The sequence below is a fragment of the Protopterus annectens genome, chromosome 9.part0 (genome assembly GCF_019279795.1).
Source record: "Protopterus annectens isolate FY-2018-M chromosome 9.part0, PAN1.0, whole genome shotgun sequence".
Taxonomy (NCBI): Eukaryota; Metazoa; Chordata; order Ceratodontiformes; family Protopteridae; genus Protopterus; species Protopterus annectens.
This window is the reverse complement of record NC_056743.1, coordinates 799,501,099-799,523,598: the sequence shown is the minus strand read 5'-3', so window position 1 is coordinate 799,523,598 and position 22,500 is coordinate 799,501,099. Positions and strand designations below refer to the sequence as shown.

Sequence of the window (22,500 nt, the reverse complement as noted above, 5' to 3'; positions counted from 1 at the left end):
ATGAAGTTCTTACCAGTAAGAATGAATGCGCTTATCTAATAAATCATTTAATCTGTGGCTGGATTTGTTTTGTTTCCATTTTTTAGTCCATTTGGATTAGCTTTATTGTGAACTGTTGGCTGGTGCCTTTGCATTACATTGAGCTGTTTCAAGTGCAGTCCATTATCTTTCAGAAGCCTTCCTGTGCATCAGTTTGGATTCCAATCAGGAAGCAACACAATTGACCCAAAGTTTAAACTGAGACAGATAGTCAAGAAGATGCTAGAGATGAGGAAAGAGTCCAACTGGGCATTCCTAGACTTACTAAAAGCATAAGACGAGGTCCCAAAAAAAATGATTTGGGCAGTCCTGTGGTGGTTTGAAGTCCCACTAACATTGGTAGAATTAGTGCAGGCTATGTATAAACACACAATGACTCAAGTACGAACAGTGTTTGGTCTAACAGAGGGGTTCCAAGTGGGAGTGAGTGTGTATCAGTGTTAGCTCTGAGCCCACTGTTGTTCATCTGGTGATGGACTACATTAGTAAACAGGTTGGACAGGTCAACAAAGTTGCTGTATGCAGATGATGTGGAATTACATGCAGACTCTGAGCAAGAACTTCAGCAAAGGATAGGGAAATGGAAAGTAAAACTGAAGGCACATGGGATGAAACTGAGTACAGATAAGGTAGATATAATTGTATCGAATGTGGAAAATCAGAAGAAGCCGAGAAATGAAATAGAAGAGAAAGTAGTGGAACAGGTTAAATAGCTTCAAATATCTGGGAGGGGTGGTTGAGGAGAAGGAAGGTCTGAATTAAGAGGCCAAAGTTTGAATCAGAGGGACTGCAACCAAGTGGCACAGATGTCAGGGGTAGTATATGACAAAAATATGCCAAAGAAGCTGAAAAGTAACATGTACAAAACAGTGGTCAAACAGTACTACTGTATAGTGCAGAAACCTGAGCAGTAAATGCAGAGCAGTTGAGGAAGCTAGAGGTGATAGAGATGAAGTGCTTGAAAAGGGTGGTAGGGTACACACTGTGGGACAGATGAAGAAATGGAGATATCAGATCAGAAGCCAAAGTAGCTCCAGTTGCAGAAAAGGTCAAAAGGAAGAGATTACAGTGGTTTGTGCATATGTGATGTGCAGAAGACGATCTGGTGAAGAAGATTTGGGACAGATGGGAAGAAGGCAAGATGAAATGAGGTGTCCAGCAAAGAGGTGGATAGATTGTGCAACAGTCAGGCATGAGTGTTGAAGAAGGTAAGAGTATGGCATTGACTCGAGAGAGAGATGGTGACATTTGACATGACACCCCCACCTCATATAGAAAATGGGAAAAGGGGGGGGGGTTGATGATAATGATGATTCAATGAATATGCAGTGCTGAGTGATTATTGCAAAATTCATAACAAGCTGCCAACTGTTCAGATTAACACTGTTGTAACATACTGCAGAAGGGCTGCACTCCCACTTATTTTTTTTTACAGTTAAATTGCAAACTTCCACACAACTTGGTATGAATAGTCATTTTATGTATTTGCTGTATGAGACTAGAAATGCACCATACTGCAAATCTTGTTCCTGTTGTAAATGTACATACAATGCTTTTGAAAGGAAACAAGCTCCTCTTCTTGCACTCCACATTGCCTTAATTACACTAATTCCTTGGTTGCTTAATCACAGATCAAGAACTATGTTATTTATGAATAGCAGTAGCACAGTTTAATTGATAGAATTACCAATGCAGTATGAAGCTTGTTTTTGCTACAAATTTGAATGCAACATATTTGCAGGGTATCAACCCCACATACCCTGCCCATGGGGAGGGGGCTTCATCCTCCATGCCCCCTTACTTAAATGTAGTAACTTTAAGGTCACACAAATGGGGGCAGTAAGCATTTATGAATAGGACTGTTTAATTCCACAGAACTGTGACAAAACATTCCCATAATAAACCACTTCAGTTCATTGAAGCATTTCTGGTAAAATGAGTCATGCCTGGCATAAACAACAAGCTCCTTTGCTGTGTGGACCATAATTATAGCATTTGATAAGCCAGACATTTACTACACTGTAGTGACAGAGACAGAGTGCATGAAGCATCTTGATTACACCCTGATATTGGGGAAAAAGACAAGCTTGTTAAGCATTTTTCTAATGTCAGAAAGGTGCTTACCAAGCTTTTGTTAAAATCAAGTCTCTTGTTACAAATAAACCACCAGCAAAAACAGTGGCAGAAGGTAAAATAGCTTTGTGAGTATTCTTTGTACAGCATGCACTCTTTATGCACTCCTTATGCATAATAGTCATCTACCACGTGGTGGTGCAGCGGTTAGAGCAATGGGGTTTGAAATACAAACCTACTTTAGGCATTGATTTTACCCAAATTCAGAATACTGGTAAGAAGAAAGGTGAAGTCAAAGGTAATTTTACCCAGGCATGTGTTATACAATACGGTCCTTTGTACAGCGAAATAAAAAATATTCTTCACAAGAATTGGAACATTTTTAAAGTTGACCAAGATATTTTTTGGGCAGTTGGTGATCAGCCCATTTTTTTCTACCAAAGTTGGTCGTAATTTGAAGGGAACCTTGGAGGGTAGTGTAACAAGAGGAAATGATAGGAGGCATGAATTCACTAGAGCCTGTGGGTGTTGTGCACAACAGGAGTGGCCTTTGGTCAACTGGTGCCCTAGGCAAAAGAGTTCCACACCGCCCTGCAGCACACCAATCAGTGGCCCCATCTTGGTCTACTTACAGCCAATAAATACTGGAAAGCGCCCCTGCTAGAGCTGCACCCTAGGTGGCCGCCTAGTTGGCCTATGCCTAAGGCCGGCTATGGTGCACAATGTAGTTACATCTTGCAGGCAGAAAGTTTGGTTTTAAACAGCAGGACTAAAAATACAGTATTTTTTAAGAAAGGTAACTGCTTTACTAAGCACTTAGTATATTTGGCCAAGTGTAATACATGCACAGGATTTTATATTGGGAAGACGGAGAGAGCCTTTAAGTCCACGATTTATGAACATCTTTACGAAATAAAAAATGAAAAGGCAACTAATGCCCTGTATAGGCATAGTAGAATATGCACTGGTTTCTCAGGTTTTAAATTTAGTATTTTAGATGTTGTTCAAGTTAACCCTAGAGGAGGGGACTGGAAGAATGTTTTAAATAAAAAAGAGCTTATGTGGCAACTAAGGCTTGCTGCTAATTTTCCCCCAGGATTGAATGATTTTATTTCTATTATACCAGCCTTGAAAGAAAAGGCTGGAAATATATAAACAGCATAATATTAGACATAAAGTGGATCAATTTTTATATTCTGGCTGTTCTTTAAGTTGAATTTTAACATATATATATATAAATTATACATAAAAATCATTTTTAAGCATGTATTTTTTAAAGAAAGTTTTTATATGACTTTTTTCTTTAAATAAGAATGGTTCTCAGTAGAAGTAGTATTAATTATTAATTAACTAATTATCAACAAGGGTTGAAATGATTGGTGTGTTTAAACTAATTGGTTAAGTTGATATTTAAGATTTTGGCTGCATGTACCTATTGTTCTGATGAAGTCAAACTATTTTGATGAAAGCGCTCAACCTGTTATTATGTGAATAAAGGTGTGTTTCCATTTGCCCTGCTGGTGATTTTTGGTTTCAGTTTATGACTTTTCATCAGTGTTTGCCATTCATTTGATTTTCAGTGATTTTTGTGGCATTTTGGACTTATGGATTCCTTGGACTCTTTGGGATTGCCTGCTAACATCGGTACAGGGCAGTCCATGGAGATTCTGGAGTTAAAAAAGGATGTGTCTGAATTATAAGGAGAACTGACCTGCCTTATTGAGCTTTTTTCTCAGAAAGCTAGTAGCGGTTGTTCTTTGGAGCTGAGCCCTAATTTTAAGGGCAGTTCAGATCGTGGTAAGCAACGCTTACAACAAGACTTTTATTTTAGAGATGTTCCCCAAGGTAGAGAGGTTTGAGGACATAATGACATCATCATGGAGGCTGTTATTCACGGCAATGGTTCCTGTTTGTCTTCTGAATGATGAGAAGAACTCCCTAATAAGAACAATGGTAATGATTTTTCTGCTGGTTTGCCTCGGCGGAATGGGGCTATTTATTCCGACGATGATATTGGCATTATAGAAGCAGAAGAACTGGATATGCAGCAACAAAAAAAACGGCAGCATTAATCCAGGTACTGTTTCTTCTGCTTTTTTTAATGTGAGATCCCAGGTGGGGGTAGCTGCTTCCACCAGATGCTCAAGGGATACTGTGTGTATATCTAGTTCCCCAAAAGGTCCTGGAAAGACTAATGTAAAATTTAATAACTTTTTAATAAAAAATACTGTTTTTCTGAGCCTAATGGGAAGTATTCAAGCAAGCAGGAGTATGAAAAATGTGAACCAAAGGACTATCCTTCTATAAAGGAAATGATTTTCACCTTTGAAAAAAAGTATAACTTAAAGACTTTAAACATGGAAACAGTGTATTTTAATGAATGCATAAGGTTAAAGGTGGTCCCTCAGGGGCTACGTGTTTTCAAGTTTCCCTTTGGTCTTTATTATGATTTTGACATGGTCAGTGATTTTGTTGCCTTGTTTGACAAATGGGGAATTGAGCTGCTTCAGAAAGTGGTATGTTTTCATGAACAAATGAGAGTTAAAATTCAGAAAGAGGTGGAGGAGTTGAACTCCAAAATTTTAAATGATTTGCTGTTTCCACAATACGAGGAGTTCTATTGTAAAGTTCTTGATAGGGTTGATAAAAAAATGTAATGTTCAGTTTTTAAAAAAGAAGAGAACGTTGAGTAGAGATATTAAACAGTATCAAAGCAACAATGTTTATCCCACAAATAAGTTAGTTATGAATGGGCCCAGGCCAGAAACTGAAGGATTCAAACTCCATTTTCGTGATGAGGTGGGTTATGTTGATGTTTATGAGAGTGGAGGTGTAGCACCATCTGAACACTCCTTTGTGGAAGAACACTTAGACCAAGGGGATTTTCCACCCCTGAGCTGCCCAGAAAGAATAGCTAGCAGGCAACAGGGAACTCAAGTTTATTCTTCTTCCAACTTTCCCCCCCGAAAGAACAATTCCTACAGGGGAAGGGGCAGGGGCAGATATTACTGATACCCATTCCAAAGTTGTTCACTCCTTTCAAGGTTTTAATATTTACAATTACACCGAGAGGGCTATTTGTGAGGAATTTTTTCCGTTTTTTCTAAAGGTTTTAAATTTGTTCCCACTAGAATTCCAGACATAGCGAAAGTTTTATTAGATTTGCAAATGTATACCAGGAATAGTATTAACTACAATAATCAATCTATTTTTAAGAAAAGTAGTGTGTATAATCCACCCCTCCATTCTTTAATAGCTACGTTTGAAAAAGTGGTTAAAGAAGACGTTTATAAATTATGGATTGACAACAAGAAGTTTTATTACAACTTGAATCAAAAAGAGAGGGATTTGCTTTATGAATTAAGGCAAGATAGGAGCATCCGTATAATGACCCCAGACAAGGGGGGTGGTATAGTCATTTTTAATACAGAGGAATACAATAATATCATGCAAGCTATTCTATTTAATGAGGAAAATTATTTACAGGTATCCAAAAATCAGATTAATATTTCCTATCAGTGTATTGATAGTGTTTTGGAAGAGTATATTTTGGAATAGAGGATTAACCAAGAGGCGTACAATTTTCTTTTGAACTCCTTTCCTAAAATACCTGGATTTTTTGGCATACGCAAAGTCCACAAAGATGTTTTGGTGCTCCCTTTTAGAACCATAGTAGAGGCAGGAGGGTCAAAGACACAGTTTGGCAGTATTTGTGGATAAAATGGTCAAACATGTTATGGAGGGAGCTGCCCATCTTATACAAGATTCCTGGGAATTTCTTAGTCAAATTAAATCTGTCCTTCAGTCCCCAGATGTCATCTTCCTGACTATTGATGTTCAAGAGTTGTTTTCCTGTATTCCCAGGAGAGAAGGATTTGAATACTTTGAAGAAACTTTATTCGCCTGCTCCAGCTTGACCCCTGAAAAAGTTAAGCTTGTTTGTGAGATGATGGCCTTAGTTTTGGATAATAATTATATATTTTTCGAAGGCCAATATTATCAGCAAATAAAGGGAGTTGCAATGGAGGCAGCTTGTGCCCCCGTTTATGCTTACATTTTTATGTTGGGGTGGGAGATGGAATACATTTTTCAGAGTATTCTGCTGACATATTATATTACAGTAGATTCCTGGATGATATTTTTATTTTATGGAAAGGAAATAAGGACCAAATTCCAGGTTTCACTGATTATTTGAATAGCACCAGAAGATTTTTGAAATTTACTTTTGATTGCCTTGAAAAGGAAATTCATTATTTAGATACCACTATAATAAAAGATGAACAAGGTTTTAAATCTAAGATATATAGGAAAAAAGCCTTTTGTAATTCATATCTTCATTTTACTAATCATCACCCCCTTTTTCAGAAAAAGAGCATTGCCAAGGGGCAAGCTATTAGAGTAGCACAAATGACTTCTCACAAGGAAGATGTTGTTCAGGAATTTAAAAATGTAGCCAATATGTTTGTGGAGAGGGGGCATCCTATTGTATTGTGGAAAGCATTTTGGAAGAGGTTCTTGAGCAATGGGGTTTGAAATACAAACCTATTTTAGGCATTGATTTTACCCAAATTCAGAATATTGGTAAGAAGAAAGGTGAAGTCAAAGGTAATTTTACCCAGGCATGTATTATAGCAATAACCCATGCCTGGGTGTGGGTAATGCTGGATTTACCCACGGATGGCGTGGTTTGGTCCCGAGGGCGAAGCCCGAGGGACCAAACAAAGCCAACCGTGGGTAAATACAGCATTACCCACACCCAGAAGTGGGTTATTGCTATTATACCATGACATTATTTAAGAAAAGAAACTATTACTTTTCTTAAATAATGGCATAGTATAATGCCTGTTTACTGCCCTTCCACAGATGTCTGGCATCCGCAGCAGTTCTGATGTACTGCGCACCTGCGCAGTACATCAGAGCTGTGGGCAAAAGCAAAGGGGAAAGGAAGATCTCCGTTGCTTTTATTTTTAAGCTATGTTAAATGGGTTTAACATAGCGAGACAGTTTTAAAATAAGCAACGGAGATGTCCGTTGCTTATTTTAACTGTCTCGCCATGTTAAACCCATTTAACATAGCGAAAACAGTAAAAAAAGCAACAGAGATCTTGCTTTCTCCGTTGCTTTTTTTTTAAAACCTGTATCGCTATGTTAAATGGGTTTAGCATAGCGAGACAGCTTTAAAATAAGCAACGGAGATCTCCGTTGCTTATTTTAAAGCTGTCTCGCTATGTTAAACCCATTTAACATAGCGAGACAGTGTTTTAAAAGTAGAGTTATACTAATGAAAAAAAGTCCGGGTGACCGGACCTTTTTCCATTAGTATAACTCGATTTACAATGTGCACGCTGGCCAATCAGCGTGCACGTTTTGGGGGGGGTCATGGCATAATATACAATACAGTCCTTTGTACAGTGAAATAAAAAAATATTCTAAACAAGAATTGGAACATTTTAAAGTTGACCAAGATATTTTTTGGGCAGTTGGTGATCAGCCTTTTTTTTCTACCAAAGTTGTTCGTAATTTGAAGGGAACCTTGGAGGGTAGTGTAACAAGAGGAAATGATAGGAGGCATGAATTCACTAGAGCCTGTGGGCGATGTGCACAATGTAGTTACATCTTGCAGGCAGAAAGTTTGGTTTTAAACAGCAGGACTAAAAATACAGTATTTTTTAAGAAAGGTAACTGCTTTACTAAGCACTTAGTGTATTTGGCCAAGTGTAATACATGCACAGGATTTTATATTGGGAAGACGGAGAGAGCCTTTAAGTCCAGGATTTATGAACATCTTTACAAAATAAAAAATGAAAAGGCAACTAATGCCCTGTATAGGCATAGTAGAATATGCACTGGTTTCTCAGGTTTTAAATTTGGTATTTTAAATGTTGTTCAAGTTAACCCTAGAGGAGGGGACTGGAAGAATGTTTTAAATAAAAAAGAGCTTATGTGGCAACTAAGGCTTGCTGCTAATTTTCCCCCAGGATTGAATGATTTTATTTCTATTATACCAGCCTTGAAAGAAAAGGCTGGAAATATATAAACAGCATAATATTAGACATAAAGTGGATCAGTTTTTATATTTTGGCTGTTCTTTAAATTGAATTTTAACATGTATATAAAAATTATGCATAAAAATAATTTTTAAGCATGTATTTTTTAAAGAAAGTTTTTATATGACTTTTTTTCTTTAAATAAGAATGGTTCTCAGTAGAAGTAGTATTAATTAATAATTAACTAATTATCAACAAGGTTTGAAATTATTGGTGTGTTTAAACTAATTGGTTAAGTTGATATTTAAGATTTTGGCTGCATGTACCTATTGTTCTGATGAAGTCAAACTATTTTGATGAAAGCGCTCAACCTGTTATTATGTGAATAAAGGTGTGTTTCCATTCACCCTGCTGGTGATTTTTGGTTTCAGTTTACGATTTTGCATCAGTGTTTGCCATTCATTTGGTTTTTGTGCAGCGGTTAGCATTGCCGCCTCACAGCAAGAGATTCTCTGGTTCGATTCTCGGCTGGGGTGCCTTCTGTCCAGAGTTTGCATGCCCTCTCTGTGGTCGCATGGGTTTCCTTTGGGTGCTCCGATTTCCTCCCACATCCCAAAGACATGCTGTAGTTGGATTGGACACTCTAAATTGGCCCTAGGTGTGAGTGTGTGCATGTGTGTGCCTTCTGTGGAAGGTTGGGCGCCGGGCTGGCAACTTGACGCCATAAAACTCCACTGACAATCATGAGAGGACAGGTGTTCCACTGTGGTGACCCCTAATCAGGAAAACATCCGAAAGAAGATGCACAATAGTCATCTGGATTAATGGAGTGTTGTTCACATATGTGACTCTACCTGCTATATCATAATTCTTATTCATGTTATTACTGTCTTAATGATATGTAAACCAAGGAGCTCATGCATATACATCTTCTACAATAGATGATAAAGATTACAGTATTCAGACACTTTGCTGCTTTACACCTTCCTGTTTTTAGATGAAATGTTTAAATTATTTTAAAATATTGAAGGGAATACACTCATTGTTTTGTACCTCATTAGCTTTACTTAAATGTATTTCCATATGAGTCACTTTTTGCAAAATTAATGCCCTAGTGATACTAACTTGAAGTTTCTTTTGGTTAATTTATTGCTAGATTCGTCTTTATATTGTTGGGACCAGTTGGAAAAGCCCAGCAATACCATGAGATTGGCCGGTCCATGGCAACCTTAATGACTGATGAGGTATGAAGCAACAGTTTGTCATCAACATTTTGACTGCAGGCATTATTTCATACAGCTCACCTGTATATGTATGGTTTGCCTGAAATGGAGAACTGTAAACTACTTCTGATTTAAAATACAACTTAGATTATAAATAATGCAGTGTGTTGTCTAAAAACTACTTTATTCAATAAAATATTTTATTTTTATTCATTTTTATTTCATAATTTAATCTGGTAAGTGGGGTGGTCCACAGACCCTTTACTGACACAATCTGTGCCATAAAGGCAATGGTAGTATAACATATAAATAAGTTTGTATGTGTAATTAATCAACCCACATGATTCTGGAAAATGGGAGGTAATAGGAGTACCTGGAAAAAATAATACAGACATGGAAAGAACATGAGATGGATGATGTGCTGTGGTTCAGGCAGGTTTATAGCAACATTTATACTCTAGAGTAATTGGTGCAAGCTTTTTAAAGTACCTGACATTTCCAAGTTTGCACATCAGCAGTTTTTGGTACTAGCAGTGTCACCCTCCTTTCACTTCAGCTAAATTTTGTGTTCTTGAGTCCAGCAGTAGTATTTCCAGGTGAAAGCACCTGTACAACTTATCTAGTGAAATCCTGTCATATGGAGAATATAACCAAGAGACATTTGGCCCAGAACACATGATGTTCTACATGAGATGAAAATGTCATTAGATGACTCCAAATATATTCATTGCTTAGCTATTTGCTAGTTTCATTTTTTCAATTTACTTGGGCTTGCAACAGTCCAGTTTAGTCATTCAGAATACCTTTAGATTCAAGCAGTTGCAATGTAATACGAAATAGTACAGTGAATTATGAGATACAAACTGTCATTAATAAGCTTACTGTCAAGGGAAAAATAATTTGGAAATATGAACATGCTGACTGTCCTTGAACTGAAATCCAGAGTAAAAAAGGTCACTGACCACAAAGAATTCTTGTCTGCTAGTTTAGCACACAGGATTAAGGATATTAGCTGCTAACAAACTTTATTTTGCACTTGTGGTTCAATTCCTTCAGTTTCTGTTTGCCTACAGTACGACTCTTGAGTAAGCCACTTAGTGCTTCCTGGTCACTTCTAAAATGAGGCACTTGCTCCCAGTGAGCTTACTTTGTCAAAAATAAATCTGAACATTAGGGTAGTAACAGGGAGATCACCCCGTCTGTCAAAGTCATTCAAGGCAAACATCCTAAAAGAGCAGTAGCTTATATCTTAATTTATTCTCATGCCTCATATTACTTGAAGTATCATAAAAAGTGCAGCATTGGTAAAGTGGGAGGGACTTAGCAAGACAGATTCAAATGAAGGTATAACACACACAGACAGACACGCACATACACAAATATATATATATATATATATATATATATATATATATATATGATTCTATATTGACTACTCAAAGCAAAAAGTATTCAAAAAATGCATTCAAAATCCAACTTCTCAAACTCAAACACATGTTAACAACCGAAAACAAAAAAGCTTTAAAAGTAGTATTTTCACGGGGAGGAACACCTCCTGCAACTTATATATTCCAGCTCCAAGATCACACTATGGTGGGGAAAGGGCCAATACCCAATTCCCCACCATACCATGATCTTGGCCAGCAATTTACAACCTTTCTATATTCAATCATGTTTGCCAGTCTTCTCATTGTTCGAACAAGTGAACATTCAAACAGATACATAACACTAATATATATATATATATATATATATATATATATATATATATTTATTTATACATATATATATATATATATATATATATATATATATATATATATATACACATATATGGTTCCACTTTAAATTGTCGGATTACCAGAACATTGATTCGCATAACAGCAAGACAACATTGAAGGTTTAAAACAGCGAACTCCCAGAACGGTGAATTTCGCCTCCAGGAAACTAACCACTTAGTGACCACTAACGACCACAACATTGTAAACAAATTAAACCCATCGAAGTTGTGGGCTTTGCCCCCACAGCCCCCCACACCTCCCCTACCTAAATATACTAACTCCGAGATCACACTACAGTGGAGAAAAGGGCAAAAGTTGCCATGGTGCCTTAGTGGTTAGTTTCCTGGAGGCGAAATTCAACATTCCGGGAGTTTGCTGTTTTAAACCATCACTGTTGTTATCTTGCTGTTTCATGAGTTGATGTTTTGGTAAGTCTGGTAAGTTGAAGATTTCAAGGAGAACCATATATACATAATATATATATATATATATATATATATATATATATATATATATATATAAAATACAAACTGCATATGGTTGAGCAAGATCCCTGGTGGATGAAGCAAAATAAATAGTAAAGAAAAAGACATCCGCCACTCTTGAAAATTAACTTGTTGCCCCCCCCCCCCAAAAAAAAAAAAAAAAAAACACAGACCATGGTTTTACCTGGTTTAATTTCTCCATGTCTTTTGGTTTGTTAATACCAAGACAGGAATGGACCCCATTCCTAAATCAGGGTACCATTAAAGTTCATGAAATTGTTTCAGTCTCTGATGTTAGCCATAAGTGCTCTTTTGTGCTCCTGCAATGATCCCAGAATTGACTCCTTCTATAATTCTTGCTGAGTTACATGTATTGATAGCACATCTAGGCAAGACTCTAAATTCCTTTCTAATCCCTTCATGACATCATCACCTTTATATATAATCCCAAGAAGATGTGTAATCAATTCAAACACAGCAAAAAAATAAAGGCTGAAAATCAATAACAAAAATTAATCAATTTTAAACCAACTATTGTGTATAATATATATACATCTCACACATTATATATGATTATGCAAAATCATAACAAAAATATATAAAGAATAGCATTCACTATGAAATTGAATTCTGAATTAATTCATTGAAGACATCTAATGGAGAAAATGAGGTATTTCAACATTTCATTACAATTCAGTCTAGTATAGAAAAATGTTTATGTATTATAACTGTTCATTTAATCCAGGAGAGTACAAAGCTCCTATTTTTTATCATACACATTTGTTCACATATGTTATGAACCTTTTGCCTCACAAAACAATGAATTCAGAAGGTGTCAATTTTATCAATTCCTGTAACCATGAAATTAGCAGACGTATATATTAAAGAATGCTTATATAAAGCAATCCTTCCCTTTTTGCAACATAAAAATGCATTGTTTCCAAGGACAACATTTCTGTCCAACATGAAATGCATAACAAGAACATACAACACATAACTTACCCACAAGTAGTTAATTGTCAATACAAAAGACTTACTTGTAGTAGCAGTAGAGAAGTATTTAGTTTTACTTACTTGTGGCAAAAAGTACAATTCCCACAGAGATTGCAACATTTAGGTACATCTCATAATAATAATTGTTTAAATGTACTTTTATTGATGGAATGTTTTAATGCAGGTAGGAATTCACTTATATCTTTGTCTGTTCTGAATGCAGACTTGTTTTTATCAAGTAGAATATACCCACCTCCAAAAATAGGGTCATAGGTAGTTAACTGCCCTTGCAAGTCTAGCCAATTATCCCTTGTGAGACTCAAACCCTGCACTTGGTGTTTGTAAGGCAAATGCCTTAACCATTAGGCCACCCTCCCATTCATTATATTGAATATATAATTAATGGGAGATACCAATATTCATAAAATATATTTTTATTTGGAATGCATTTGTGCCATAAGCCATTACAAAATAAGGTATAGCAGGATTTACAAGTGATTTATTATTATTGTGTTATAACAACTGCTGTTTCTGTTGTTTGCCCTAGTACAGGCAGTGTTTACAGTGTTAAAATTATAATCCCTTAAACAAATTTAGAGCACAAAAACTGAATTTTAGATTGGCATTCTGATTCAGTATTACAAATCCTTTTTGCATGCAAAAAACTGATAAAAGATATAATCCTGATAAGGATGTAGGATGGCAACTTAATAAAATATTTCTTTGCTAAGGTTTCCATAATATATTGCGGTGCACACTGAACCATCTGCAAGTTTAGTTATGGCTACATCCAGTAAACTGGTGGTGATCATCTGATCTACCAGTGAACATTCCATAACTACATTTATTTATTTTTTTTATTTTATTTTAACTACCCATTTTCAGTGGAAGCCCTGTAAGAAATACCATCTTAAATCTGTAGCTCCTTATTCATTCCCACAAGAGGCAGGTGTGTCAGGGACTACTGCAGCAGCCACCATCACATACTGGTCTTTTCATTTAAATGTATGTATGACATTTTTTCTTAAAATATACATGACATTTCTAAACCAGAAAATATTACTTAAGCTCATTTATTAATATCTGTATTTATGCTCAGATGAAAACAAAATATCCAGTTTCTAAAATCAATCCTCATCACTGGCATAAATAAAAACAATAAAAAAAACAAAAATGCCAGAAGGTACACAGCCCATAGAAACTTTTAAAAGTTGTTACATGCTTTTGCTCACCCCTGAATTGAACTTCACCAGAATGCTTGCTATATAAAGAGGGCTTAAATACTATTTAAAATAAGCCAGCCTTGTAGCTTTTGATCTTACTGCTTCAGTTATTAAGTGTGTTTTTGCAGAAGGACTTAAAACTGCCAGCACTCTCTTGGCTAATTAGTGTTAATGTTTAATTGCAAAGGATGCAAGGCATTAGTCCTACTTATTTAATTAGAAATTTCTAAGCAAACATTGCAGAATCAAAACATGTTTGCAATCATGTAAACCAAGATCAAATGTTACATTTTTACACTGCACTAAACATACACAGAGTTAAAATACCACTTAAACAAAAATGCCCTCTTAATTTTTGATCTTGCTAGTTCAGTTATGAAATTTGTCTAAAATATATTGGTCAGTGTCCTGAAGCAAGTGTAAATAACATTTTAGAGCTGGACATAACCTCCTTACAAATCACTGTCCTGAAGCAAGTGTATATAACATTTTGGAGCTGGGCATAACCACCTTACCAGTCATACAGTTTTTGATGCAAAAGTCTGTTGTTTTTTACATTTTGTTTTGTTGATAAGGACAGCCCCTGATTTTTTTTCTCAGAACTGAAAACCCCTGCCCTGACATCATGAAAGACTTGAACCCACAATGCCTCACTACCTAAATGTTTATTTAAGCAGGCTACTGCATTTCTATTCTAAACGCATCAGTAGGAAGCTGTCAAATAGATCATGCAAGTGGAATGCCTTAAATTGAAAAATAACGAGGGAAATGGTCTAGTAGTGAAACCACAATGTAAGAAGCTGCTCTGCTAAAGAAGTAAGTTGTTTTGTTTACCCAGAATGCTTTTCAGTTGTATATAAAGTATTGTCCAGTGCATGCCATGACATTATTTGTGAGTGTGGTTATAACCAGAGAAAATCTGAGTGAAGAATGAAAGTCAAAAATCAACAATTCCCTATCATTTTCACTTTTCTTTTATTTTCTACAATCACTTAACAGTTATAATATGAGGAGTATAAATGAGGTTTGGAACATACCGATTTGTCCAGGGGCAGCTTCAAGTGGGGTTAAGATAAATAGAATAGCAGGAATTAGGAGGATAGAGGGAGGATAGGGTTAAATAGGAATGAAAGACATTTGGGAGGAAATGATGTACGGGGTAGGGAGGGGCTTAAAAGATTTTAGGCAAGTGTAACTGGAGTAGGAGTCAAATTTTCAGCATGTCCAAGATGACCTGTAGGTACTGGACTTTGCAGGTAGGCCTGAGTCAGTAGTGGTGGCAGCGAGGAGGTATTCGTGGGTATGTAGGGTTTGTAAATAGGTATGTCTGTTTTTTTTTTTTTTTTGAGATTAGCAGGGGATGTGGTGTTTGGATGGAGTGGGACTTTTAGGCTCGGGATGAGGGAAGTGGTCGTTGTCTCAGAACTAGAGAAATCCATCCTTATTCACAAAGGTATGGGAGTAGCAGCAACATGAAATTGTGTGGCCTCATATGAGCTAGCTTAGGCTGCATTTTTTGACTCATACTGTCCTAAGGAATAGCAGGACATCTGACTATTTGATTTCTTATCCGTTTATAGCAGTTTTTATTTCTTGTTATTTATGGTTGTAGAGGTTGACTCAGTGGTAATTTTGCAGGTTTTGAGGTACTAAGGAATGTTAATGTGCCGTGGTTTTGCAGTTTGAGTCTTTTGTTATTATTTATGGTTGCCAGAACGTCTGGCTATTTGATCTGTTTGCCTCTCTGGATATCCCTGATGTCGGGGGGAGTGACGTTTCCACAGACTTTTATGACAGGTGGTGTGCTTGCCATGAGGGCAGTTGCAAGTTTCATTCTGCCGGTGAGGAAATACTGTCACTTGGTAATGGTTGGTTGAGGGTGGGTCAGTAATGTCATGGGATTTGAGCTGCCTGTCTCATCTGCCCTGTAGTTGATGCTTTCTTTGTGGTGTGAGGTGGTAGGTGAGTGCATTAGTATGGCTGTGGTTATATAACAAAAAAAAAAAAAAAAGAACTTTATTGATCTTGTTTTTTTTTTGGGTTTTTTTTTTTTGGTGTTTTGGGGCTGCAGGGAGCTTTGCTGGCCGTTTTGCGGGCTGTGAGCTCAGCAGGGGGAGGAGGTTGCTACCGCACATGTGTGGTGTAATGTTACTATAAAAAAAAAGGCGATTGCATGTATGATTATACTTGTTCACTTATACTGGGTAGTTGGATGCTGTCTGCTTTCCAAAGTTGGTGGTAGCTGCTTTTGGGTCATGTGCAATGTAATGCCATTATATAAAAAAAAAAAAAAAAAAAAAAAACAGGACTAAGACGGGATAGCTTTCAACTGTGTGCATTGTCATTTCATTTCACCTAATAGCTAAGCTGTAATCACTGACCTTAAGTGCAAAAAAAAAAAAAAATAATGATGGTTGAGTGCACGGAATATCTCTTAACCATTCAGATTGGGAGGGAGTCATAGACTCTTAGGTTTGTAGGAACAAATATCTTTAAGTTGTCCTTAATTTTGGCCCCCTGTGTCTCACTTTGGCAGATGGCTTTGTCCCAATATTTATTAATAACAGATTTTATTGCCTTGGATTTTGATTAGGTGAGCATGCATCTCTTAACACTCAGTTTAGCCGTCCTTGGGTTAATAATATTCTCTAGGTTACCCTGTGAAGACAAATAGGTTAGGATCAGAATTATACCCTTGAAAGATGCTACTTGTGATATTAGATATGATCTTATTATAACTTTCGTGTAGAAAGTCGTCAGCTGTATTATTTAGTTGCAATATCATATGCTGATTTTTGGTAGGTAACTTAGCAATTTGCTTCGATTGCTTATTATATTGTTGAACAGAAAAGGAGGATGCATACTTGGGGCTTGTAAGCATAGTGGTGATATCAGTGTGGCATATGTGGTCTTTTATGTGCCTGATTAAGCTTTCAGATTTCATGCTCTAAGGTTTGGAGTGGTAGGGCACTGGGACTAGGCATGTCCTTGTAACTAATGTGTGGCTGCAGTGTACCTCTAAATGGTGCATATTTTCATGGAATGTCCAGTCTTCTATACAGTTTCTTATTTCATGAATAGCTGCCACAATGGCTAGTTACTCTGGCAGGAAGAGTCTTGGGTCAGAGTATTGCTTGGATGGTGAGTTCCGAGCTGGTGTTACAGTATTGGATGAGTAGGAAAAAAGCAATAAGTTGGTTAGTGGCATGGATGTCTTGTGCTGTGGAATGAGGGGAGCCAGTGGTCAGAGTTGTGAGACTGAAATTGGTTTGAGTGGTGGTCTGTAAAGTGTTAACTGTGAGCAGGATGGAAGGGGTTTCTTGGTATGTGGGGTGAAGGGTGCTGCCGTTGATGCTTATGGGTTGAAGCATGAACATTTTGCAGTGGCTGTTTTCTGCAGGCCTCATTCCTCTCAGTGGTACATTTATTTACAGTTCTTAAACATGAGGGTCCGGACAGAATTCCTTTTCAGCAGAGGTCCAGAGAGAATGCTCCAGTGACTGCAAGCTTTTTGTTAACAGTTATTTAGGGAATGCGCTAATAATGTAATCAGCTGTGAAGTAAATTTCAATTTATGGAGTAAAGGGTGGTTTATTGTTCGCCGCTTACATATGTATTCATACCTCCTGCTGGTATAGATTTTTTGGAGAATGCCCAGATTTGGCCTCATATTTTGGTCAGTTTCTCATATTTGTGGTTCCTGGCTCATTGTGGTTAAATCATTGAGGGATGACATTGTAAATAAAGAAGTTAACCATATCATTTCTGGGCACCTCTGACTGGTTCAAAGGCCTTAAAATTATGATATATTTTACACATTGTTCTTATGCAATTATAAAGGTAATGGATTCACATTTTGTGTTGCTATGCAATTTCTGTCAAGGAAATGAAATCCGAGGCTCAAACGAGGGAGTGGCTGAAGCAGTGTGGTGGTTGGGAAGATGGGTGCTTGCCATTTGGCAGGGAGAATGGGAGGGGGATATAGCAAGTTTTGAGGGGCTTCAAAGAGGGGGGTGTATGGCATGAGGGATCTTGGCTGTGGAAGCAGGAGTCATCGTGATGGTAGTTTCTGGATTTTGCAGTCTGCACACATTTGGTCTCCTACTTTTATTCTATTTCTTTTAGGATTGTGTTTTCTGGACAAGCTTTGATAAAGCATTGATGGTTAAATTAGGGAAATGGTGACAGATGATGTAGTTTGCCTTCATTCCCATCCATACATTCATGGTAATGCAGAACCTGTTTTGGCAAGTTACTAATTTTGGGAGTTATATGTAGATATGCTTATTCACCTACGACTGAGAGCCTTGTCCACAGTTTTGTTAAGAGGTATCATTTTGGTTTAAGACAGACATTTGCGTTCCAAGATTTTTCTTTTCAGATATTCATTAATACATAGCCATTTCTCCTTGTACAGAGTTTGCCGATGTCCAGATTTGCTGCATATTTTGATTAGTTTTTCATAAAACATTGTGTTTCAGTTCCATATGGCATGGGTTGCTTGGACAGTTTGAACATGCGATTTGTTTGGAAGAGCCATCTGACGGTATTATCAAGGTGCCAGAAGGGATTTGTTCAGGTGGGTTTGCTGGATTAAGTTAGGGCTGCAGATTTTATTAAGGACAAGGGTTGCCCCTGTGGCACTTAAGGGTAGCTTAGGGAATCTTATTTTACTCGCGGTTCATTAATGGATGTTGGATTTGATGTGGTTTGGGTATGGTGTTGGCAAGTAAAGAGGGTTTATCTTGGGGCTGGGTTAAGCAGGGTTGGGGAATTTTTATGAGGAGTCTGGGGTTCTCACAGGTGGGGTGGATGCACAGCAATCCTAGTTATAGGAAGTTACTAGGTTAATGGTTTTAGAGCTCTTAAGTCATTTAACTATCAATGTTTTAGTTATGGTTATTGCACAATTTTATTTGGAAGGTGGGATATGCTGCTGGGGAGGCTGGGTTGATGATAACAAGTTTACTTTATTCTGCACTTGGGGTGGTTTCTAGGTTAATAATTCTAAGGTTTTTCATAACCTAGACATGCTCAGGTAAGTGAGATTCCACAATCCAGAGTGCAGTGCATGTTGCTTAGTTAAGACGGACATGGCTGGATGTTGTCCTTGTCCGAAGGGCACATAGGTGGACCAGTAGGAGGAATTTGCATTTCTGTTTTTTTGTAATCGGCTGTATGGCAGGATTTTGGATAGTTTTAATTTTCTTTGCTTAATTATTAATTTGGCTGAGAACTCATTAGTTGGAAGAAGAACAATAATTTTATATATAGAATAAGACTTTTAATGCAATGCTTATTTTGCATGGGTATCTGTTGTATCATTACTATGTGGAATGGGAGGAAATCTTATGGGGATCTTTTTTAGGACATCTTAATTTTCAGGGGTGTTTTTGCATTTGGTAGTGGCTGCATTTTATGCAGTTGTTGAATGAGATATGCCCTTGGTGGTGCATAATGGTCATTAAGAAATTGGATTATGCATGTGTGGAGTACTTACAGTCTTTTCTTTTACAGATCATGCTGAGTGCTGATGGGGACAGGCAGAGTGGGTATTACTTGGGGGACCAAAGTAATGTGGACTCGACAGGCAAGAGAGGAAGCGGAGGATGGTGTCAGCTGATGATACGGTATGAAAGGAGGTCACAGGTTGCCAGCAGTGCAGCTAAATATGGAGTTGTTGGTTTGTAGTGTTTTTCTTCCCTGCAGTCACAAGATAATGTCTTGTTTTAGTCTGATTTTTAGCGGGCAGCATCAGGGTTGAATTTCACACTTTATGGATAGTGGGGGGGGGGTCTTCCTTGGAATGGGTCAGGTAGTTTTGCAGACATCAGGGGTAGGAGATTAGTGGGTTGTATTGTGTAAGTTAGGCTTGTGAGCTAGAAGGGGGTTTTGATAGGAGGATTTAGTTTGAATTACTGCAGTTTTAGGAGAGACTTGGTTGGGTTGATTCACTACATTCTGGATGGTGATGGCATGTCACTGATCTTGTGTGGCCTGGTGGCATCAGGTATTTTCAAGTTTGCGGTATATTGTGTTTGGTTAGTCTTGCCTGGCTTGTTTTACTGTTGGTGGTGTATTTGGGGTTGTACTTCTACAGGCCATGATGGTGGTTTAAGCGTTTTATTGTTTATAATGGGTAGTTGGTGTGATGGCAACATTTTATTAAATGGAATTTAAAAAAGATTTAAGATGGTTATTACATTCATTGGACAGTAAAATGGGGGTGCAAGTTGTCATGAGGGTATGCAGCAGACTCGGCATGGTTTCAAGTGGCAGTGGACCAAGTGTTTAGTTGTCTAGTTGGCTGGTAATTACAAAGAGTCATTACAACATTTTTTAGTATGTGAGTTGGGTAATGGAGGATGGGTATGCTAGGTGATGAGTTTAGTTTATGGTTATTTTAGCTGTGGAGAGGTATCAGTGTTTTGTTTTTCGCCACTTAGGTAACTGCATAATTTTGTTTATCTGATGGGGAGTTCGGAGATGATGGCTGGGTTACTGTGGTACATTGAATGATGTTGGCATTATGCTGGTCATGGTGGTTATGTTCTGGGAAGACTTTAAAGAGGTTTCATTTTATTATCATTTTCACTGGGTGGTAAAATGAGGTTGCAATGTGGCATGGAATGCAATAGCCTTGGCATGGTTTCAGTGGTAGTGGGCTTACTATTGGTGGTCCAGTGGCTGATAATGCCCTTGGTTGCGTTGCAAGGCTTCCATTGGTTGGGTGGTATGGATTAGTTAGATCATGTGCAGTAGTCATGCTAGGTTATGAAGTTATGGTTTGCCAGCATAGGGGAAGGGTCAGTGGTTTGTATGCTGCCGTTTAGGAAATTGGCTGTTTTTCATTAGTTATATATAGGGTTACACCGAATGATGTTTGTTCTAGTGCCTTAATAGTGGTGAAATTGCTGAAGGTTTGGTCTGAGAGAGGGGGAGCAGCCTGGTCAGGCTGGTGGGCAAAGAAGAAGGGCAGGCTTGCCCTCTTCTGTTCCCCCTCTGGTGTTGGATGGTCTATTCAATAAGTTGGGAAAGGAAAATGAACGGTTGCACTGCTTGATAAGTAAATAAGCAAGAGGAGGAAGCTGCTTATTTGGTTGGAGGTATAATTCAATAAATGGTAATGGAAGTGAGCAGTACGCTGCTTCATAAGTAAGTGAGTGGAGGTATGGACACTGCTTACTGATCAGGATGAGGGGGGTTATGTTGTCCTGCGTTAATGTTACATGGATGTAATTTCCACCTGTATCATGTTTTGGTTGAAATTAATAAATATTGGTTAACAATTATGTTTATGGAAATTTCAATAAAGGTCATCAAATGTCATTCAGTGTGATGTGTTTCTTGGGGACCAGGACAAATGAGGTTTGGAACAGACCAATTTGTCCAGGGACATCTTCAAGTGGGGTTAGATAAACAGAGTATCAGGAATTAGGAGGATATGGGGAGGATAGGGTTAAATAGGAATAAAAGATGTTTGGGAGGAAATGAGGTATGGGTAGGAAGGAGCTTAAAGGGATTTTAGGCAAGTGTAACTGGAGTAGGAGTCACATTTATGGCGTGAACTTGCTACCCGCTCTCCCTCCCCTTTTTATTAGTGGGGAATGTGGTTATTTCCAGTTTGGGTAGGGTGGAGAAGAGGGGCAGGCTTGCCCACTTCTGCTCCCCCTTTGATGTTGAATGGTCAGTTCAATAAGTTGGGAAAGGAAAGTGAACGGTTGCACTGTTTGATAAGTAAATAAGCAAGTGGAGAAAGCTGCTTATTTGGTTGGAGGTATAATTCAATAAATTGTAACAGAAGTGAGCGGTGGTACGCTGCTTCATAAGTAAGCAAGCAGAGGTATGGACCACTGATCAGAATGAGCGGGGTCATATTGTCCTATCCTATGGTAATGTTACATGGATGTTATTTCCACCTGTATCATGTTTTGGTTGAAATATTGGTTAAAAATTATGTTTATGGAAATTTCAATAAAGGTCGTCAAATGTCATTTGGTGTTTTGTGTTTCTTGAAGGGGACCAGGGCAATTAGAAAATGCATTAACTGTAAAACAAAGATGCTTCAGAAAGTGACCAGTACATATTAAGCAGAGAGACGTAAAATTGCAGTCACTCCCAAAACCTTCATAACATTTTAGAGTTAATTTTTTCTTCCAGTCCAAAAGATGTAAATTGTTCATCTCGGTTCACTAAATCTGAATAGTATAACTTCTCAAGTATATATTACACAGTTATGTTTTCCTGTTCTTAAATATCATACAGTCTGATTGATAAATGTTCATACTAATAAAATAACTTGTACCTAAATTAGCACATTACAGTTCTAAAGTAAAGCATTTCAAAAGTTTTCTAGGCAAATCATGCAGTATTGTTAATTATACCTTCACACAGCCCCAAAACTGACTTTGCCTAAAGCTTTTAATCAGTATATTATTCTGAGTGTATACAGCAATGTTTAGCTCCAGACTCAGACATACATAAAGTATTTTGATTTTATATATTACATGAAATATATGAAGGGCTAAAATACTGTACATACTCAGAACATCCTCCTATGATTAATTTATGCAGTCATTGTCTATGCCCAATAGCTCTGAGTAATCCATGTAGAGTACCTGAGTAATCCACATAGTATCCTGTGCAATCCACATAGTGCCCTGTGTAATCCACATAGTGCCCTGTGTAATCCACAT

General features: G+C 37.5%; 1 protein-coding gene across 1 annotated transcript in view; it reads left to right on the top strand.

Annotated features, from left to right (window-relative positions):
• Positions 1–22,500, top strand: part of SLC4A8 (solute carrier family 4 member 8) — a 1,419,216-nt gene that overhangs the window by 980,414 nt on the left and 416,302 nt on the right. Inside the window, exon 9 of the mRNA XM_044082169.1 lies at positions 9,256–9,343. Within this exon, the coding sequence (XP_043938104.1) occupies positions 9,256–9,343 (88 nt within the window). The remainder of the gene's footprint in view (positions 1–9,255; positions 9,344–22,500) is intronic.